The sequence below is a fragment of the Equus asinus genome, chromosome 5, assembly GCF_041296235.1.
Source record: "Equus asinus isolate D_3611 breed Donkey chromosome 5, EquAss-T2T_v2, whole genome shotgun sequence".
NCBI classification, from domain to species: Eukaryota; Metazoa; Chordata; class Mammalia; order Perissodactyla; family Equidae; genus Equus; species Equus asinus.
The window spans coordinates 77,887,965-77,905,822 of NC_091794.1; the positions used below are offsets into that span (position 1 = coordinate 77,887,965).

At 35.5% G+C, this 17,858-nt stretch overlaps 1 protein-coding gene across 6 annotated transcripts in view; it reads left to right on the forward strand.

The window, feature by feature from the left end:
• The window catches only part of IPP (intracisternal A particle-promoted polypeptide), a 39,625-nt gene that overhangs the window by 19,250 nt on the left and 2,517 nt on the right, over positions 1-17,858 (forward strand). For 3 of the 6 annotated variants that reach the window (XM_044770684.2, XM_014862343.3, XM_044770685.2), the window contains exons 6-8: positions 5,275-5,412; positions 6,174-6,296; positions 7,899-8,119. In XM_044770684.2, coding sequence (XP_044626619.2) covers positions 5,275-5,412; positions 6,174-6,296; positions 7,899-8,119 — 482 coding nt within the window. The remainder of the gene's footprint in view (positions 1-5,274; positions 5,413-6,173; positions 6,297-7,898; positions 8,120-17,858) is intronic. The other 3 variants (XM_070510020.1, XM_070510021.1, XM_070510022.1) reach the window with 2 other exon arrangements.

The window sequence follows — 17,858 nt, forward strand, 5'->3', positions numbered from 1 at the left end:
AGAGTTAGCAGATACAGGATTAGCTAGTTTGAATAATTTCAGCAGGCTCTGGGGCATAGGGGTGGTCCCTCGTTGTGTGGTACCTGGCCCTGGAGTGTTTAGGACAGGGGAGCAGTAATAAAGGATGAATTGATTAGTTACATTTGAAAGGCATGCCTGCAGGTGAGTCTTCCACTGTCTTTAAGGATTGGCTAGCCCTGAGAGGGGCGGTCCCTCCAAAGTCAGAAAGGCCCCAGATGTCAAAGCATCAGAAATACGGAAAATAAAGAGACGTGATTAATACACACTCTCCTCCTTTTTTCTTTTTTCTACGCTTCTGAGCTGATGAACTCCCTGTTTTTTTCCTCCCTCACTGGCAATTGCTTCTCCGTGTTTTTTGCTGGGTCTTCTTTCTCTTTCAGACCTCCTTATGCCGAATGCCCCAAGACTCAGTTCTGAAGTGACTACTCTATTTACATTTACTGTCTGGGTGATCTTATCCAGTCTCATGCCTTTAAGTACTATCTATATACTCATGTCTCTCCAATCACAGACTCCAGACTTGCGTATATAACTGTCTTTTTATCCTCATTTAAATGTCTTAATATGTATTTCAAACTCAACATGTCTAAACCAAACTCTCTGATTTCCTCATCTCCTAGATCTGTTTCTCTCCCAGGGTTTGCCATCCAGTAAGTGGTAACAACCATTCGCCCAGTGGCTCAGGACAAAATTTTGGTCATCCTTGGTACCTCTCTTTCTTTCACACCCTACATCCAATCGTCAATGTGCGTGTGTGTGTGTGTGTGTATATATATATGCCCGACTGCTATGATAGTGTAGTCTCCCTGCTTCTTTTTTTTTTTTTTTCTGGTGAGGAAGATGGACCCTGAGCTAACGTCTGTTGCCAATCTTCCTCTTTTTGCCTGAGGAGGATTGTCCCCGAGCTAATATTCATGCCAATCTTCCTCCACTTTTTATGTAGGACACTGCTACAGCATGGCTTGATGAGCAGTGTGTAGGTTTGCACCTGGGATCCCAGCCGGCAAATCCCAGGCTGCTGAAGCAGAGCACGTGAACTTAACTACTACACCACCAGGCGAGCCCCTCCCTGCTTCTATTTTTATTTCCCTTAAGTCTTTTCTGTACACTGTGGCCTCAGATCTTTCTAAAATTCAGGTCTGATCATGTTACTGCCCTGTTCTCAACCCTATATCGGCTTCCTGTTCACCCTGCAGGTAAAGTGCAGTCTTCATCATAGCTGCAAGGCCTTTACGTGGTCTTGCTCCCCATCTGCCTCTCAAATCTCGCTTCCTGTCGTTCTCCCCCTCATTATGTCTTAGCTACGTATCCTTCATGCCTTTCTCTTAGAAAAGTTACTTGAGTTCTGGTATAATTGCTTCAGTTTCCTCAGTCATAAGAGGAGTATGTGAAACCTGTTTGAAAACTCAGTGGTGGCTACAACTGCAACAGAGAATAAATTTGCTCTTGTTGTTGAACCTCACGTTTGAGAAATCTTCAGTAGCCTACTTTTATGGGTTTTTCAGTTTTTTCCTACCAATTGGAAAAGATAAACATTATTATTTAAAAACTAGATCTCTGATAATGATCTTGCTGTTGTGCTTTCTCAAGCATACATAAGAAGTCCTTCAGCAGTAAGTTTTGTTTATGTCTCTATCCTGACTGAACTCAGAGGATCAGAACATGGTTATCTTCCCAGGACTCCCAGCGCATTTGGTAGTGGGACAATTTAGGTCTTCACTATTAAGCCTTGTAGTGTTTGCTGATTGATTCTTATCTGCCCAGGTGTTTGTGATCCTTTAAACCACAAGAACCATTTTTTTAGCTTTTTCTGGCATTTATTAGGTGTTCAATAAATATAATTGTTGATTATATGAATTCATAAGGGTTACATTTTAAATTTTAGGATGTGAAATATACATTAATGTATATAAAAGTGCATTTTATATATCTAGTTTGATAAATAATTGAAGAAAATTAGGATAATCATTTCCTTTTGTTTCTTTATACTTTTCACCACCTATGTAGGCTCTCCTAAGCAATACACCTAAGTTTGCCTATTTTTGAACTCTGAATTATATAAATATTCTTGCTCTGTCTTGTCCAACATTATGTTTCTGAGATTTATTCATGTTGTTTCTTGCTGTACAGATTCCTGTTGTACACCATGGACTATATCAAAATTTATTTATTCATTCTGTTATCATGAGACATTTGGATTGTTTTAATAAAGTTACCGACTTGATTTGGCTGTTCTAAATAATTGTTTCCAGCTTTTGACTATTGACAACATTGCTGCTATCAGAATTCTTATATGTATCGACAAGTTCCCTGTGCCAGAGTTTCTCTAGGGTGTATACCCAGGAGTGGAATGCTGGGTCATAAAGTATTCAGATTTTCAATTTTACTAGATAATGCCAAACTATTTTCAAAAGTGGCTGCATTATTTTACACTTCACCTATTTACACCAACTCTTGGTATTGTCAGACTTGAAAATTTTTCCCTATTAGTGGAAATATAGTGATATCTCATTATGGTTTTAATTTACATTTCCCTCATAAGTAATGACATTGAACATTTTTTCATTGTTATTTGGCCATTTGGATTTCTTCTTTTAGGAAGTGATTTTTTAGGTCTTTGGCTCATCTAAAAAATGTCTGTATTATTGATTTGTTGGTGTGTCAGGGATCCTCAAGACCACCCCCAGGTTCAACTATTTGCTAGAAGGACTCACAAGTCTTAGCATATAGTTGTACTCACAGCTAAGATTTATTATAGTAAAAGGATAAAGAAAAAAATCAGTAAAGGGAAAAGGCACAAGAGGAAACAATTGAAGCTTCCAAGAGTCCTCTCCCAATGGAGTCACACAGGACATGCTTAATTCCTTCAGCAATGAGTTGTGACAACATGTAGGAAGTGTAGTCTATCAGAGAAACTTATTAGAGACACAGTGTCCAAGGTTTTTATTGGGGCTTAGTCATATAGGATCCCTCTTCCTAGCACATACCAAAATTCCAGACTCTCAGAAGGAAAGCTTTTGTTCAATATAAACCACATTGTTTGTACAAACAGTGTAGGCACAGTGAGCCACTCTTATCATTTAGGGAAAATTTTATTTTATTTTATATTTATTTATTTACTTATTTATTTATTTATTTATTTATTTTTGAGGAAGATTAGCCTTGAGCTAACATCTGCTGCCAGTCCTCCTCTTTTCGCTGAAGAAGACTGGCCCTGAGGTAACATCCATGCCCATCGTCCTCTACTTTATATGTGGGATGCCTGCCACAGCATGGCTTGACAAGCGGTGTGTAGGTCCGCACCCGTGAGCCCCAGGCCACCGAAGTGGAATGTGTGAACTTAACCGCTGTGCCACTGGGCCGGCCCCTAGGGAAAATTTTATATCATTGTAGGGAACTGCTTACTATATCCATGTTCCCAGACTCCAGCTAAGGGTCAACCTTGAAAGCAGGCCTTTCTAAGGATAAGTAGTCTCGGGTCTGCTGTGTTAACTGTTTTCTGCACAGTAGGAGTTTTGTATACATTCAGGATTCTAGGCCCTTGTAAAGTTTTATGTGCTGCAGGTATCTTTTTCTACTCTACTACTTCATCTTTCACTTTATGGTATCTTTTGATAAACAGATATTTTTAATTTTAATGTAGCCAACTCTATGATTTTTTTCCCTTTATGGTTAGTGTTTCTTGTATCTTTTTAAAGAAATCTTTCCCTACTCCAGAGTCATGAGGATATATACCTTTATTGTTTTCTAAAATTTTATAGTTTTTTTTTTTTAAAGATTTTATTTTTTTCCTTTTTCTCCCCAAAGCCCCCCGGTACATAGTTGTATATTCTTCGTTGTGGGTCCTTCTAGTTGTGGCATGTGGGACGCTACCTCAGCGTGGTTTGATGAGCAGTGCCATGTCCGCGCCCAGGATTCGAACCAACGAAACACTGGGCTGCCTGCAGCCGAGCGCGCGAACTTAACCGCTCAGCCACGGGGCCAGCCCCGAGTTTTGCCTGGAATTGGGTTTTTATGGATAGTGTGAGTAGGGAACCAGTTTCATTTTCTCCCCAGATATGTTACCAATTATCCCAGCATAAAAGACTTGTTTTCCCAGTGCTCTGCAGTACAAACTGTCATATATTAAGTAATCATGTTTACGTGGTTCTTTTTCTAGAATTTCTTTTCTGTTCTGTTGGTCTTTCTGACTGTCCCTTTACTAATTACTATAGCTCTATTTTAAGTCTGATAAGCTTATCTGATAGGACAGTTTCTCTCTCATTATTCTTTTCTTGGAGTGCTTGGCTGTTCTACTCCTTTTGTACTTCCAAATAAATTTTAGAATCAGTTCATTAAATCTGTTATTAGAAATAATACTATATATGATTACACTTACATGAGGTACTTAGAGTAGTCAAAATCATAAAGACAAAAAATATAATGGTGGTTGCCCAGGGAGCGGGGGCGGGGGGGGGGGCGGGGAGTGGAGGGGAGAATGAGGCGCTATTGTTTAAGTCTAGAGTTTCAGTTTTACAAGGTGAAAAGAGTTGTGGAGATGGATGGTTGTGATGGCTGCAAAACATCACTGAACTGTACACTTAAAAATGGTTAAGATGGTAAATATTATGTATATTTTAACAAAATAGAAAGGAAAGTTTTTTTAAAATTGGGAATACATTAAATCTATAAATCAGTTTGGGGATCATTGTCATCTTTGTATTGACTCTTCTAATTCATGAACATGGTACATCTCTTTGTTTATTTAGATATACTTTAATTTAAAATTTTATCTAAAGTTTAGAAGTTTTATCCATAGAAGTCTTGTACAATCTTTGATTAGATTTACTCCTAGGTATAGAATATTTTAAAATTCTATTTTAAGTGGTATCTTTTAAAAAATTTTTATTTTCTGTTTGTTGCTAGATAAGGATTACATTAAAACTCCAATTATACCAGGGTCAGCTGACCAAACTAATACATGAAAAATACATGAAAAAATATAGAAGTATTAAAATGTAAATTGTATCCTTAAAAATTACATGGATTGTTTGGGTGGTAGAATTAGAAATAGATAATATTAAAATTATGTCTTTGCTTCATTAGGTGGATTTTAATAAATAACAGTGGTATGGCACGGACTCAAAATAATGCTTTGCTAGAACATAATAGTTGAATTTCTGACAACATGAAATGCTACTGAATATTGTATTATGGTTCTAAGCTATTAGTATTACTAGACTTTCTCATATGTGTCTCTTTTATTTAACTCAGGTGAAAAGGATTCAATGATTTTTGACTGTACTGAATGCTATGATCCAGTTACTAAACAGTGGACAACTGTAGCTTCCATGAATCAACCCCGATGTGGCCTGGGAGTGTGTGTGTGTTATGGGGCTATCTATGCTTTGGGTAATTATGGTGTTCAATTTAAGGATATCTAATATTATTTAAATTCTTAATCAGATTCTGATTACTTTAGAAATTTTCCTTCTGTCCCTTAAGAAACTTGTATGTTTTCAGCTTTATAAAATTTTTTTTTCTATGTGAAATAAGGAATTATAGCTCTAACAATTGGCTTAGAGATGTTTTCCTGAGGTATTGCCAAATGAGCAAATAAAAATGCAGAACAATGTACATAATATGTACATTTTATAATTTTATAAAATGATTGAAAACACCATAAATATTATTATATATTGTGTGTCTGTATGAGATTATCAGCTTTATGAATTCATTTTCTCAAATTGTATTACTTGGGGAATATTGTCAAGAATGGAGTTCTTAGAAGGAGATGGAGATAAAACATAGATGAGATGTCCATTGAAGCACTTTAGCTGACTAGTTAAATCTCATGATTAGGATAACCATTCTGAATATGCGGAAGTTGTTTCAAAAGGTAGTTTTGCAAAATACTGTATTTCCTATGCAATATGTTGTCGTTTTTGTTGTTTCGTTTTTTTAAATCTCTAGTGAAAACTAGGAAGAAAGTTAAAAGACCCAAGTTCTACTCACAGATTGTAATTTTTCATGTAATCTTGGACAAATAACTTCTCTGGTCCACCATATCATAATCATTCATAATATGAAGACCTCAGATTAGATATTTTCTAAGGTGTTTTTCATAAATAAGATTCCTCTATCCCAGAAATAACATTTCTGTTTGGTTACAGGTGGATGGGTTGGAGCTGAGATAGGGAATACCATTGAAAGGTTTGATCCTGATGAAAATAAGTGGGAACTAGTTGGCAACATGGCTATGTCACGCTACTACTTTGGCTGCTGTGAAATGCAAGGTGTAATTGCTTTATAAAATATTTTTCCTGAAAATACATTTTTTAAAAAACTGAGCTTGAGGCTTTATTTTCACAAAAGTATTTTTTATGTCTGTTAGTATTGAATAATTGACACTAACAGTATGGAAGTTCTGCCTTTAACCTCTTATATCTTTTAATTTCTTATATCTTTATTTCTGTATTGCCAAAATAATCAATTTTTTCCCAAATAAACAAAGCTAGGATTAAATTACAGATAGGCAAAAATACCTGACTAGCAAAATAAGCATTTGAACTGTCATCCGTTTTCTGTCCCATGCAGGCCTTAGTATTTCTAAATAGGGAGAGAATTTCAAAAACAATCGTCATAGTCTCTTCTTATAGACTTCTTCAGTGTTTTTTAACACCATACATTGTGATTTAGTCTGCATAGAATATAATGCTATGACAGATTTGAAAAATGTTGTACTGCATATTAAAATGGTGTGTACAGACATTATTTTAATTGTCTACTATACCCTAAGAGGGAGGTAGTAAGTACTGTCAAATAGAACCTGATTCTCTGTGCAGAGTTGGAGAGCAGATTTAGATGCACCTGTAAAGCAGAAAGCAGTCTGCCCATTGCTATTTGACAACTCAGCCTGCTGTTCCCAGCTCAACTTCTTTCTGTTTTGTGAGTACCTTTTCAGATTTCCACTAGCATTTAAATGCTCAAACTACATGGTGCAGACTGTATTCTGTTGTTTAATATTATAGTGTTCTCTAGTTGTTTTATATTTATTATTTTTATCTTCTCATCTAAAATCATAGAGCTAGAGAGGCATGTTAGAAATTATCTATTTCAACCTCATTATTTATAGAAGAGGAAGCTAAAGATCAGGTTGTGAGTTGTCTTTTCTCATAGCTGGTTATTGGCAAAGCTGGGGCTAGAATCTAAGTTTACTAACATTTAGCTCATGTTCTTTAAAATGCCATTCTTTATAACTTATAACTCCTTACTTTAGAACATGGGAAACAACATTAGGCACTCAAAAATAATTGTATATTGTCAGAACCAGTGTTTTCAAATCAAATTTAATAAGGAAATGCCTGTGAACTACATTCTATTGTACTCTAGTAATTGATCCTGGTACCTTAATCTAGCCATATAACTATTCTAATTTAAATTCAGTTTTCTACTTTATTTTATGTCCATCTGAGCAACAGGTAGGCTGTCATCAAATATGGCCATGTCATTCCTGGTTTAAGTGCATGAAATTTTTTAGGGGGAAAAATCCTTTTCCCTTTCCTTTTTTACCTATATTTGGCAGTGATGGATCTGGAACTTGAGATCATCATGCAGACAGTAAGATGGGAAATCCTTGCCTAACAAATTATTTTGTTATAGCATCATTAAGTTCTTTGAAAATTCAATGGCACTTTAAATTCATACCACTAATTCTTTGTGACATGCTTAAATATGAGCCGTGATAAACTAGACAGAAGTTGATTTTCTCTAAGAATATTGTAAGCCCTACATTAAATATAACATTGACATAGCAAACTGAAATCACAACTATTACTTTTTATAATTATTTATATCCTATTTTCTATAGCATCTGAGCAAAAATATTCCATTTCCAGGTTTAATTTACGTAATTGGGGGCATCAACAATGAAGGAATAGAGCTTCGTTCTTTTGAAGTTTATGATCCACTTTCTAAGCGTTGGTCTCCACTTCCTCCAATGGGAACCAGGAGAGCATATCTTGGAGTGGCTGCACTCAATGACTGCATCTATTCTGTTGGCGGGTGGAATGAGACACAAGATGCTCTTCATACTGTAGAAAAATATTCCTTTGAAGAGGTAGGTTGGATGATTTCAAATATTTAGTATCCTGTTATTCTTTTAATGTCTGTAAGATCTGTAGTGATGTGCATTCTTTCATTCATGATATTGATCATTTGTAGGTTTTTATCTCTTTTTTCTTTTCAAAGAACCAACTTTTGGTGTCATTGATTTTTTTCTTTGATTATCCATCTTCTATTTCATTAATTTCTGTTCCTCTTTTTTTCTTCTATTTGTTTTGGGTTTAATTTGCTCTTCTTTTTTTAGATTCTTACAGTGGAAGCTTAGATGATTCATTTTAGACCTTTCTTTTTCTATGATGTAAACCTTTAAAGTTATAAGTTGTTTTCAAGCACTGCTTTAACCACATCACACACACTTTGATATGTTGTGTTTTAATTAGCATTTATTTCAAAATATCTTATTGTTTTCCTGTTAATTGCCTCTTTGACCAATGGGTTGTTAGAAGTATGTTATTTAATTTCCAAATATTTGGAGATTTTCCAGATATCTTTGTGTTATTGATTTCTAATTTAATTCCATTGTGATGAAAGAGCGTATTTTGTATGATTTATGTCTTGGCAAATGTTTCATGTGCACCTGAAAAGAATTTGTATTCGGCTGTTGTTGAGTGTAGTGTTCTATAATGTCAATTAGGTCAAGTTGGTTAGTATTGTTCAAGCTTCCCCTAGTCTTTCCAACTTGTCCTATTCTTGTGTGAATTATTAAGAAAGAAGTGTTGAAATCTGCATCTGTAATTATGAATTTGTCTGTTTCTCCTTTCATTTCTGTCAGGGGTCTTGCTTCACATGTTTTAAATCTCTGTTATTAAGTGTGTATATATTGAGATGATTATGTCTTCTTGATGAATTAATTTTTTTTATAGTCATGAAAAGTTTTCTTTGTCTCTGGTAATATTCTTTATTCTGAAGTCTACTTTGTCTGATATTAATATAACCATTAATGTAGTCAAGCTATCTTTTGATTAGTATTTACATCATATATCTTTTTCTTTCCTTCTACTTTAAATCTATCTACATCTTTAAAAACTGTACCTCTTGTAAGATAACATATAGTTGTGGTCTGTTTTTTAACCCAATTTGACAATCTCTGACTTTCAAATGAAGTCTTCAGAGTTTTTACTATTTATATGTAATGTAATTAAAGACATGGTTGGTTTTTATTCTCCTGTTTTGCTGTTTTTCTATTTGTACAATCCATTCTTTGATACTTTTTTTCCCTCTTTTCTGCCTTTATGTTGATTGTTTTAGTATTCTATTTTACCTCTTTTATTGTTCAATTAACTATATCTCTTCACCTTTTTTTAGTGGTCATTTACATTATATAATATATGTATTTACATTATATAGTTTTTAATGTTTTTAATGTATCAAGTCTCCTTTCAAATAATATCATACCACTTCACTTTTCATGTAAGAAACTTAGAAAAACATATTTTCATTTCCTCCTCCCATCCTTTGTGCTATTGTACATTTTATTTCTATATAAGTTGTAAACGCTACAATACAATGTTGTTATATTTACTTAGTCAGTTATATTTAAAATAAATTTTTAATGAGAAAACATTTCATAATTATGCATATATTTACCATTTCTAGTTCTATTCATTCTGTTGTGTAGAACTAAGTTTCTATCTCATAGCATTTTCTCTTAGCCTAAGGAACTTCCTTAATATTTCTTTTAGTGCTAGTCTGCTGGCAATGATTCTCTTAGCTTTCATTTTCTGAAACTTTTTTTCCACCTTCATTTTTGAAAGGTATTTTGCTGAGTATAGAATTTTAGGTTGTGGTTTTTTCCCCCATTACCTTAAAGGAGATGTTTAATTATCTTCTTGCTTTGTTTCTGATGGGAAGTTCAGTAGTCATTCTTGTAGTCATGTATATAATGTGTCGTTTTTTTCTTTGGCAGCTTTTAAGATTTTTTCTTTATTGTGGTTTTCCAGTAATTTGATTATGGTGTGTCTTGTTGGAGTTTTGTGTTTGACCTGCTTGGAATTGATTGAACTTGAATCTGTGGGATTATAGCTTCCATCAAATTGGAATATTTTCAGCCATATTTCTTCAAATATTCTCCTCCTCTCTTTCTAGGACTCCAATAATATGCATGTAAGACCACTTGATATTGTTCCACAGGTCACTGAGACTCTGTTAATTTTTTTCCCATCTTTTTTCTCTCTCTGTGCTTCAGTTTGTTTTTGTTTTTCAGCTTTATTGAGGTATAATTGACAAAAATTGTATATATTTAGTGCTGCCACTATGGAAAACAGTGTGGAGATTCCTCAAAAAATTAAAAACTACCATATGATCCAGTTATTCCACTTCTGTATATCTATCTGAAGAATACAAAAACACTAATTCAAAACGATGTAGGCATCCCTGTGTTCACTGCATCATTGTTTACAGTAGCCAAGATACGAAAACAACCTAAGTATCCATTGATGGATGAAAGGATAAAGATGTGGTTCTATATACACAATGGAATACTACTCAGCCATAAAAAATGAATGAAATCTTGCCATTGGCGACAACATGGATGGACCTTGAGGGTATTAGGCTAAGTAAAATCAGTCAGATAGAGAAAAACAAACACTATGATTTCACTCATGTGGAATCCAAAAAGAAATAAAACAAATGAACAAACAAAACAAAACAGAAACAAACTCATAGATATAGAGAACAGATTTGTGGTTACTAGAGGGGAAGGGGGTTGGGGGTGGACAAAATGGGTGAAGGGGGGTCAAGTGTATAGTGACAGACGATAACTAGACTTTTGGTGGTGATCACTTTGTAGTGTATACAGATGTCAAATTATAATGATGTACACCTAAAACTTATATAATGTTATATACTAATTTTACCTCAATTTAAAAAAATTGTGTATATTTAATGTGTACAATGTGATGTTTTGATACATTATAAAATGATTACCACAATCAAGCTAATTAACATATCCATCACCTCACATAGTTCCCTTTTCCTTTTTTTGTCTGTGATGAGAGCACTTAAGATCTGCTTTCTTAGCAAATTTCAAGTATACAATACAGTATTATTAACTATAGTCACCATGTTGTATATTAGATCTCCAAAATGGATTCATCCTGTGTAACTGAAACTTTATTCTCCATGCTTGTTTGGATAGTTTCTCTTGCTATGTCTTCAAGTTCATTCATCTTCTACAGTGTCTAAACTTCTAATTTGCAGTGTCTAATCCCATTTAGGGAATTTTTCATTTCAGATATTATGTTTTTTACTTCTAGAAGATCTTTTTGGTTTTTTTATGTCTTCCATTTCTCTCTTCATTGTGTTCATGTTTTCCTTTAGATTATTGAACATATTTGTAATATCTTTTAAAGTCCTTATCTGCTAATTCCATCATTTTTGGATCTGTCTGTTGAAATTTTTCCTTCCTGGTTTAGGTCACATTTTTCCTGCTTTCCATATTTCTAGTAGCTTTTGATTAGATGCTGGACATTGTGAATGTTATGTTGCTGAGTATTTGGATTTTGTTTTCTTCCTTTAAGAAGAGTTTAGTTTTGGTAAGTAGTTAAAGTATTTGTAAATCAGATTGATTCTTTTGAGACTTGTTTTTAAGCTTTGTAGGGAACGTCTAGAGTAGCTTTTCCTTTAGGTCTAGTTTAGCCTTACCACTAAAGCATGACCTTTCTTGAGTCTCAACTGAATATCCTAGCTGTTCAACAAGGTCTCTTCACTTTTGCTGGTCAGAACTAGTATATCAGGGGCCGGCCACATGGCTGAGTGGTTAAGTTCATGAGCTCCACTTCGGCAGCCCAGGGTTTCACCGGTTTGGATCCTGGGCATGGACCTAACACCACTCATCAAGCCATGCTGTGGCAGTGTCCCACATAGCAGAGACAGAAGGACCTACAACTAGAATATACAACTATGTGCTGGGGGACTTTGGAGAGAAGAAGGGAAAAAAAAAAAAGAACTAGACTATCATCCAGCCCTTTGTGAGCTCTGAAAATTGTCCAGCTTATAACTCTAAAGGAAAACTTCTTCTCTACTTAAAATATTTTTGACAACAAACATGTGGGTTTGTTGTTCTCTAATTCTCCATGGACACCAACTAAGTTTCCTACAAGTCAGTTCAATTCTGACACTAACTACTCCACAGGTTAAAGGTTCAGTCCCACAAGACTGCCCCCAACTTTAGACACCAGTCTCAAGTAGTGGGTCCTCAGGTTAACCACTGACTTGGTTACATTGTCTGACTTGGCTCCAAATCAGGGATTCCCATGATCCCTTCCTCAGGTTCAATAATTTGCTATAACGACTCACAGAGCTCAGGGAAACACTTTACTTACTATTACTGGTTTATTATAAAGGATATTATAAAGGACACAAATAAGTAGCCGGACACAAATAAGTACCTAAGATAAAGAGGTACATAGGGTGAGGTCCAGAAGGGTCTCAAGTGTAGGAGCTCCTGTCGCTGAGGAGTTTGGGGTACAACACTCTTCTGGCACATGCATGTGTTCACCAACCTGGAAGCTGTCCAAACCCCATAGTTTAGGGATTTTTATGGTGGCTTCATCATGTAGGCATGATCAATTAATTCAACCTCCAGCCCCACTCCCCTCCTGGAATGATAGGGGGTGGAGCTGAAAGTTCTAAGCTTCTAATCCTGGTTTAGTCTTTCTAGTAACCTGACACCTATTCAGCAGCCCACTAAGAGTTGCCTCATTAGAACAAAAGACACTCCTATCACCCAGGAAATTCCAAGGAATTTAGGAACTCTGTGTCAGGAACTGGAGTCAGAGACCAAATATATATTTTTATTGTGTCACATCCTCCCATTAGTTGTTCTTTGCCTCTTCTCATGGAGTCTCACTTTATGTGTACCCAGATTAGTGGTATTCCACCAAAGACACAAGGGGACCTCTATCCTCTGGCACTCTTCCTTGCAAATCTCAGCTGCTTCAACCTCTCTAAACTCTGATCTCTGTCTCCTAAATCAGCTGACTGTCATGCCTTGCTTGGGATCCCCTTCCCTGTACTGTTGTGCAGAAAGCCCCTCCAGGCAGAAAGCCTGGACAACCATGGAGCTCACCTTGTTTGGTTCTTTTTCTCAGGGATCACAGTTTCGCATTGCCTGTTGTCCACTGTCTGAGAACTTTGTTTAATATGTTTTGTCCAGTGTCTAAGTTTTTATGGTAGGAGGGTAAGTTTGGTAACAGTTACTCTATCATGGCTGAAAGTGGAAATCCCTCCTGTATCCTTTAGACATGTTTCCATTATTCATTGAACATTTCTTTACTTTCTAGCATAATAAAATCTTTCAGGCTCATCTTGTACAGAGATCTCTGCTCCAGCCCTGGAATCAGCCATTTCTCCAAGAAGCTCCAGCTCCTCTTACTGAAGGACAGTATTTAAAAACGAAGATCTAGACACTCAGAGTACTTTATTGCTACTGGGGTATTGCTGCTTCTAGGCATTCTGAGTAAACAGAGCTAGGAAATATGTATGAATATGTGTGTATATTTTCACACACATATTCATTTATAAGTATTTCTATATCTGTGCATGTATGTTATAAAACCGTCAGTTCATAATGATAGTTCCAATTCCAGTACAACATATCAGATTCTTTCAGGCCTTTCCCCTTTCCATGTTTGTAAATACCTTCTCTGTCAATTAAAATTTGATTCCCGTTGTTCTCAATATATTTACTTACTTGTTCATTCAATTTACTAATTTGTTAAATGAAACAAATCTCCCTACCACACCAGTTGTCTTCTTCATCTGCCACCTCTGCGTATTACCCATCCTGTTATTGCCCATATGAGCTCCCTAATGTTTTTTTCATGCCCTCAGTTACTGGGTTGACTAAATTATGCTAGAAATAGTTTTATTGAGATATAATTGACACACCAAACATTTGAGTTGTTTTAACTTTTTGGCTATTATGAGCAATGCTGCTGTGAACATTCATGTACACATTTTTGTGTCAACATATGTTTTCATTTCTCTTCAGTATATACCTAGGAGTGGAATTGCTGGATCATATGGTAACTCTATGTTTAACCTTTTTGGGGACTGCCAGATAGTTTTCTAAAGTGGCTACACCATTTTACATAACCACTGGCAGTCTATGAGGGTTCCAATTTCTCCACATCCAATGCTTGTTATTATGTTATTATTTATTTATTTATTTATTTTGCCAAGGAAGATTAGACCTGAGCTAACATTTGGTGCCAATCTTCATTTTTTTGCTTGAGGAAGGTTAGCCCTGAGCTAACATCTGTGCCAGTCTTCCTCCATTTTATATATGGGTCACCAGCACAGCATGGCTGACAAGTGGTGTAAGTCCACACCCGGGATCCTAACCCGTGAACCTAGGCTGCCAAAGCAGAGCATACCAAACTTAACCACTATGCCACAGGCTGGCCCCTTATTTCTCTCTCTCTTTTTTTTTTTAAAGATTTCTTTAAAGATTTTATTTTTCCTTTTTCTCCCCAAAGCCCCCTGGTACATAGTTGTATATTTTTAGTTGTGGGTCCTTCTAGTTATGGCATGTGGGATGCCGCCTCAGCATGGCTTGATGTGCAGTGCCATGTCCGTGCCCAGCATCCGAACTGGTGAAACCCTGGGCTGCCGAAGTGGAGTGCACCAACTCAACCACTCGGCCATGGGGCCAGCCCCTCTTTTTGATTATAGCTGTCTTCATAGGTGTGAATTGGTATCTCATTGTGGTTTTGATTCATATTTCCCTGATGGTTAATGATGTTAAGCATCTTTTCATGTGCTTGTTGGTTATTTTATATCTTGTTTGAGGAAAAATCTATTTGTTTTGTCCAGTTTAAAATGGATTGTCTTTTTTTTTTTTAAAAAAAGATTTTATTTTTCCTTCTTCTCCCCAAAGAACCCCCGGTACATAGTTGTATATTTTACTTGTGGGTCCTTCTAGTTGTGGCAGGTGGGATGCCGCCTCGCATGGCCTGATGAGTGGTGCTAGGTCCACGCCCTGGAGCTGAACCGGCAAAACCCTGGGCCGCTGAAGTGGAGCACGTGAACTTAACCACTCGGCCACGGGGCTGGGCCCTGGATTGTCTTTTTAGTATTGAATTTTCGTAAGAGTTCTCTATTCTAAATGCAAGTCCTTTGTAAGATATATGATTTACAAAAATTTTCTCCCATTCTGTGGTTTTCTTTACTTTCTTTATGGTATCCTTAGAAGCACAAAAGTTTTTAATTTTGATGTCAAGTTTATTTTTTCTTTTGTCACTTGTGCATTTGGTGTCAAAACTAAGAAACCATTGCTTAATCCAAGGTCATGAAGATTTATGCCTATGCTTTTTCCTAAGAATTTTATAGTTTTAGATTTATTTCTAGGTCTTTGATTACTTTTTAGTTAATTTTTGTATATGGTTTGGAGTAGGGATTCACCTTCATTCTTTGACAGGTAGGTAAACCAGTTGCCCCAGTACCATTTGTTGAAAAGACTATTCTTTCCCATTGGATTATCTTGGAGCCTCTGTTAGAAATCACTTGACCATAAATGTGAGGGCTTATTTCTGGACTCTAAATTCCATTCATTTACTACATATCTATCCTTATGCCGGGACCACACTGTCTTAGTTACTGTAGCTTTGTATTAAGTTTCTAAATCAGAAATTGTGGGTCCTCCAACTTTGTACTTCTTTTTAAAAGTTGGTTTGGCTATTCTGTGTCCTTTGAATTCTATATGAATTTTAGGATGAGTTTGTCAGTTTCTACAAAGAAGCCAGCTGAGTTTTGATAGGGATTACATTAAATCTGAGATCAATTTGGGGAGTATTACCATCTTAGCAATATTATGTCTTTTTATCTTGAACATGGAATGTCTTTCCATCTATTTTGGTCTTCTTCAGTTTGTGTCAACAATGTTTTATAGTTTTCAGTTCCTTGCAGTTTGTTGGTTAAATTTATTGCCAAGTATTGTATTCCTTTTGATGCTATTGTAAGTTGAATTTTTAAATTTCATGTTCATATTTTTCATTGCTACTATATAGAAGTTCAATTGATTTTTGTCTATTGATCTTATATCCTGAACCCTTGCAGCACTCACACTCTAATAGATTTTTGGGGATTCCTTAGGATTTTCTGTATACAAGATAATGTCATCTATAAATAAAGATCATTTTACTTTTTCTCTTCTAATCTAGATGCCTTTTATTTCATTTTCTTTCCTAATTGCCCTGGTTGGGACCTCCAGTACAGTGTTGAATAGAAGTGGCAAGAGTGGAATCCTTGTCTTGTTTTAAAGTGTGATTTTGATTTTCATTTCTGACAACTTTCAAACTTTGGTGGTATTTCAAATTCCTTTCACCTTCTATATGATCTTATTTGGGAATATACAAAGTGAACTCTCTGAGGGCATTTTCTGTTGCTTACTTTTCTATAAGACTGGAAATGAATAGGTTTTCATTCCAAAGTAAGTGCTTATTAGTAATGAGTTACCTTGGTTTTTCATGCATAATTCTGAAATATTATTGTTATTTACCATCTACTAAAGTCCTACATTATAGACCAAACCCTAAAGATAGTGTAAAACTTGTTTCTGGTTTTACAGAGTTTATTTTGAGATGACTCAGGATAAAAAGCAAACTGTAGTTCTAATACAGTGATAGAAATGAAAAATAAACATTATGGGATGAGCCCCATGGTTTCCTTAATATGTCAAGAGCCATTTTGTGAGGAGGAGCAAAGGTTAATTCTCCCTAATGATAAACATAACGCCCACATCCTAATTTATGTTAACCAGCTATGGATATTTTTGTGAATATATCTGTCTTTTAAAATGAGTATTTTTTCAGCTATTCCAACTTTGTGATGGATTCTGCAAATTTCAGATAATCAAATAGCCTTCAAATGTAATATTGTGCTTCAATTTTCAAAGGATTGTCCCTGGTTTTAGTGTTTCAGAATTTCATTTACGTTCAGATCAGCAAACATAAATTGGCTGTTTATAATATGCTGGTGCTATACTGGGTACTAGGATATGAAGCTCATTAAGTCCTTGTCCTCAAAAAGTTCACTTTCTAGCATGGATAAATAATCAGTGTTTACCTTTTATGATTTCTTAGGCTTTGTTCATCATTTCCAGATTCTTTTTTAATCTGGCTACTTGCTCTTTTCTCTCTTGATTATTTCTCAGAAGCTTTATTAGCTTTTCTGTTTTCTGGGTGTAGACATTTTCCCTGGAGTAGGACATTATGAGTCATTTAGGCGATAGCAGCTTATTGAAGTTTCTTCAGGGAACAGTGTATATAGGAGTTAGCAAACTTTTTGTTATAGGGCCAGATGGTAAATATTTTAGGCCTTTTGGGCCACATACAATCTCTTTTTTTGGCATAGTGTTTTTTTGTTTTTTAAAATAACCTTTTAGTATGGAAAGATCATTCTTAGTTTGTAGGCTTACAAAAATAGGCTATAGTCTCCAACCCCAATCTATACTACCTTTCTGAAAATATATTTTGCAGACCACTAACTCCACTAGATGGTCCTTGTAAAAAGGATTCCATGGTCAAATAAATTTGGCAAGTGTTGTTTCTCTTGGAGATTTATAAGGCTCATTAGCATATTAAAGAATTTTAAAAGCACTCTGTATATAAGTTTTTTTCCTTGGAGCTTTGTGGGTTTGTGTTGTGTATGTGGGTGTTGTGTATATGTGTGTGTGGTGTATGCTCGCGCACACATGGTTGTATTACCTACTTACATACCATAGAACTAGTTTC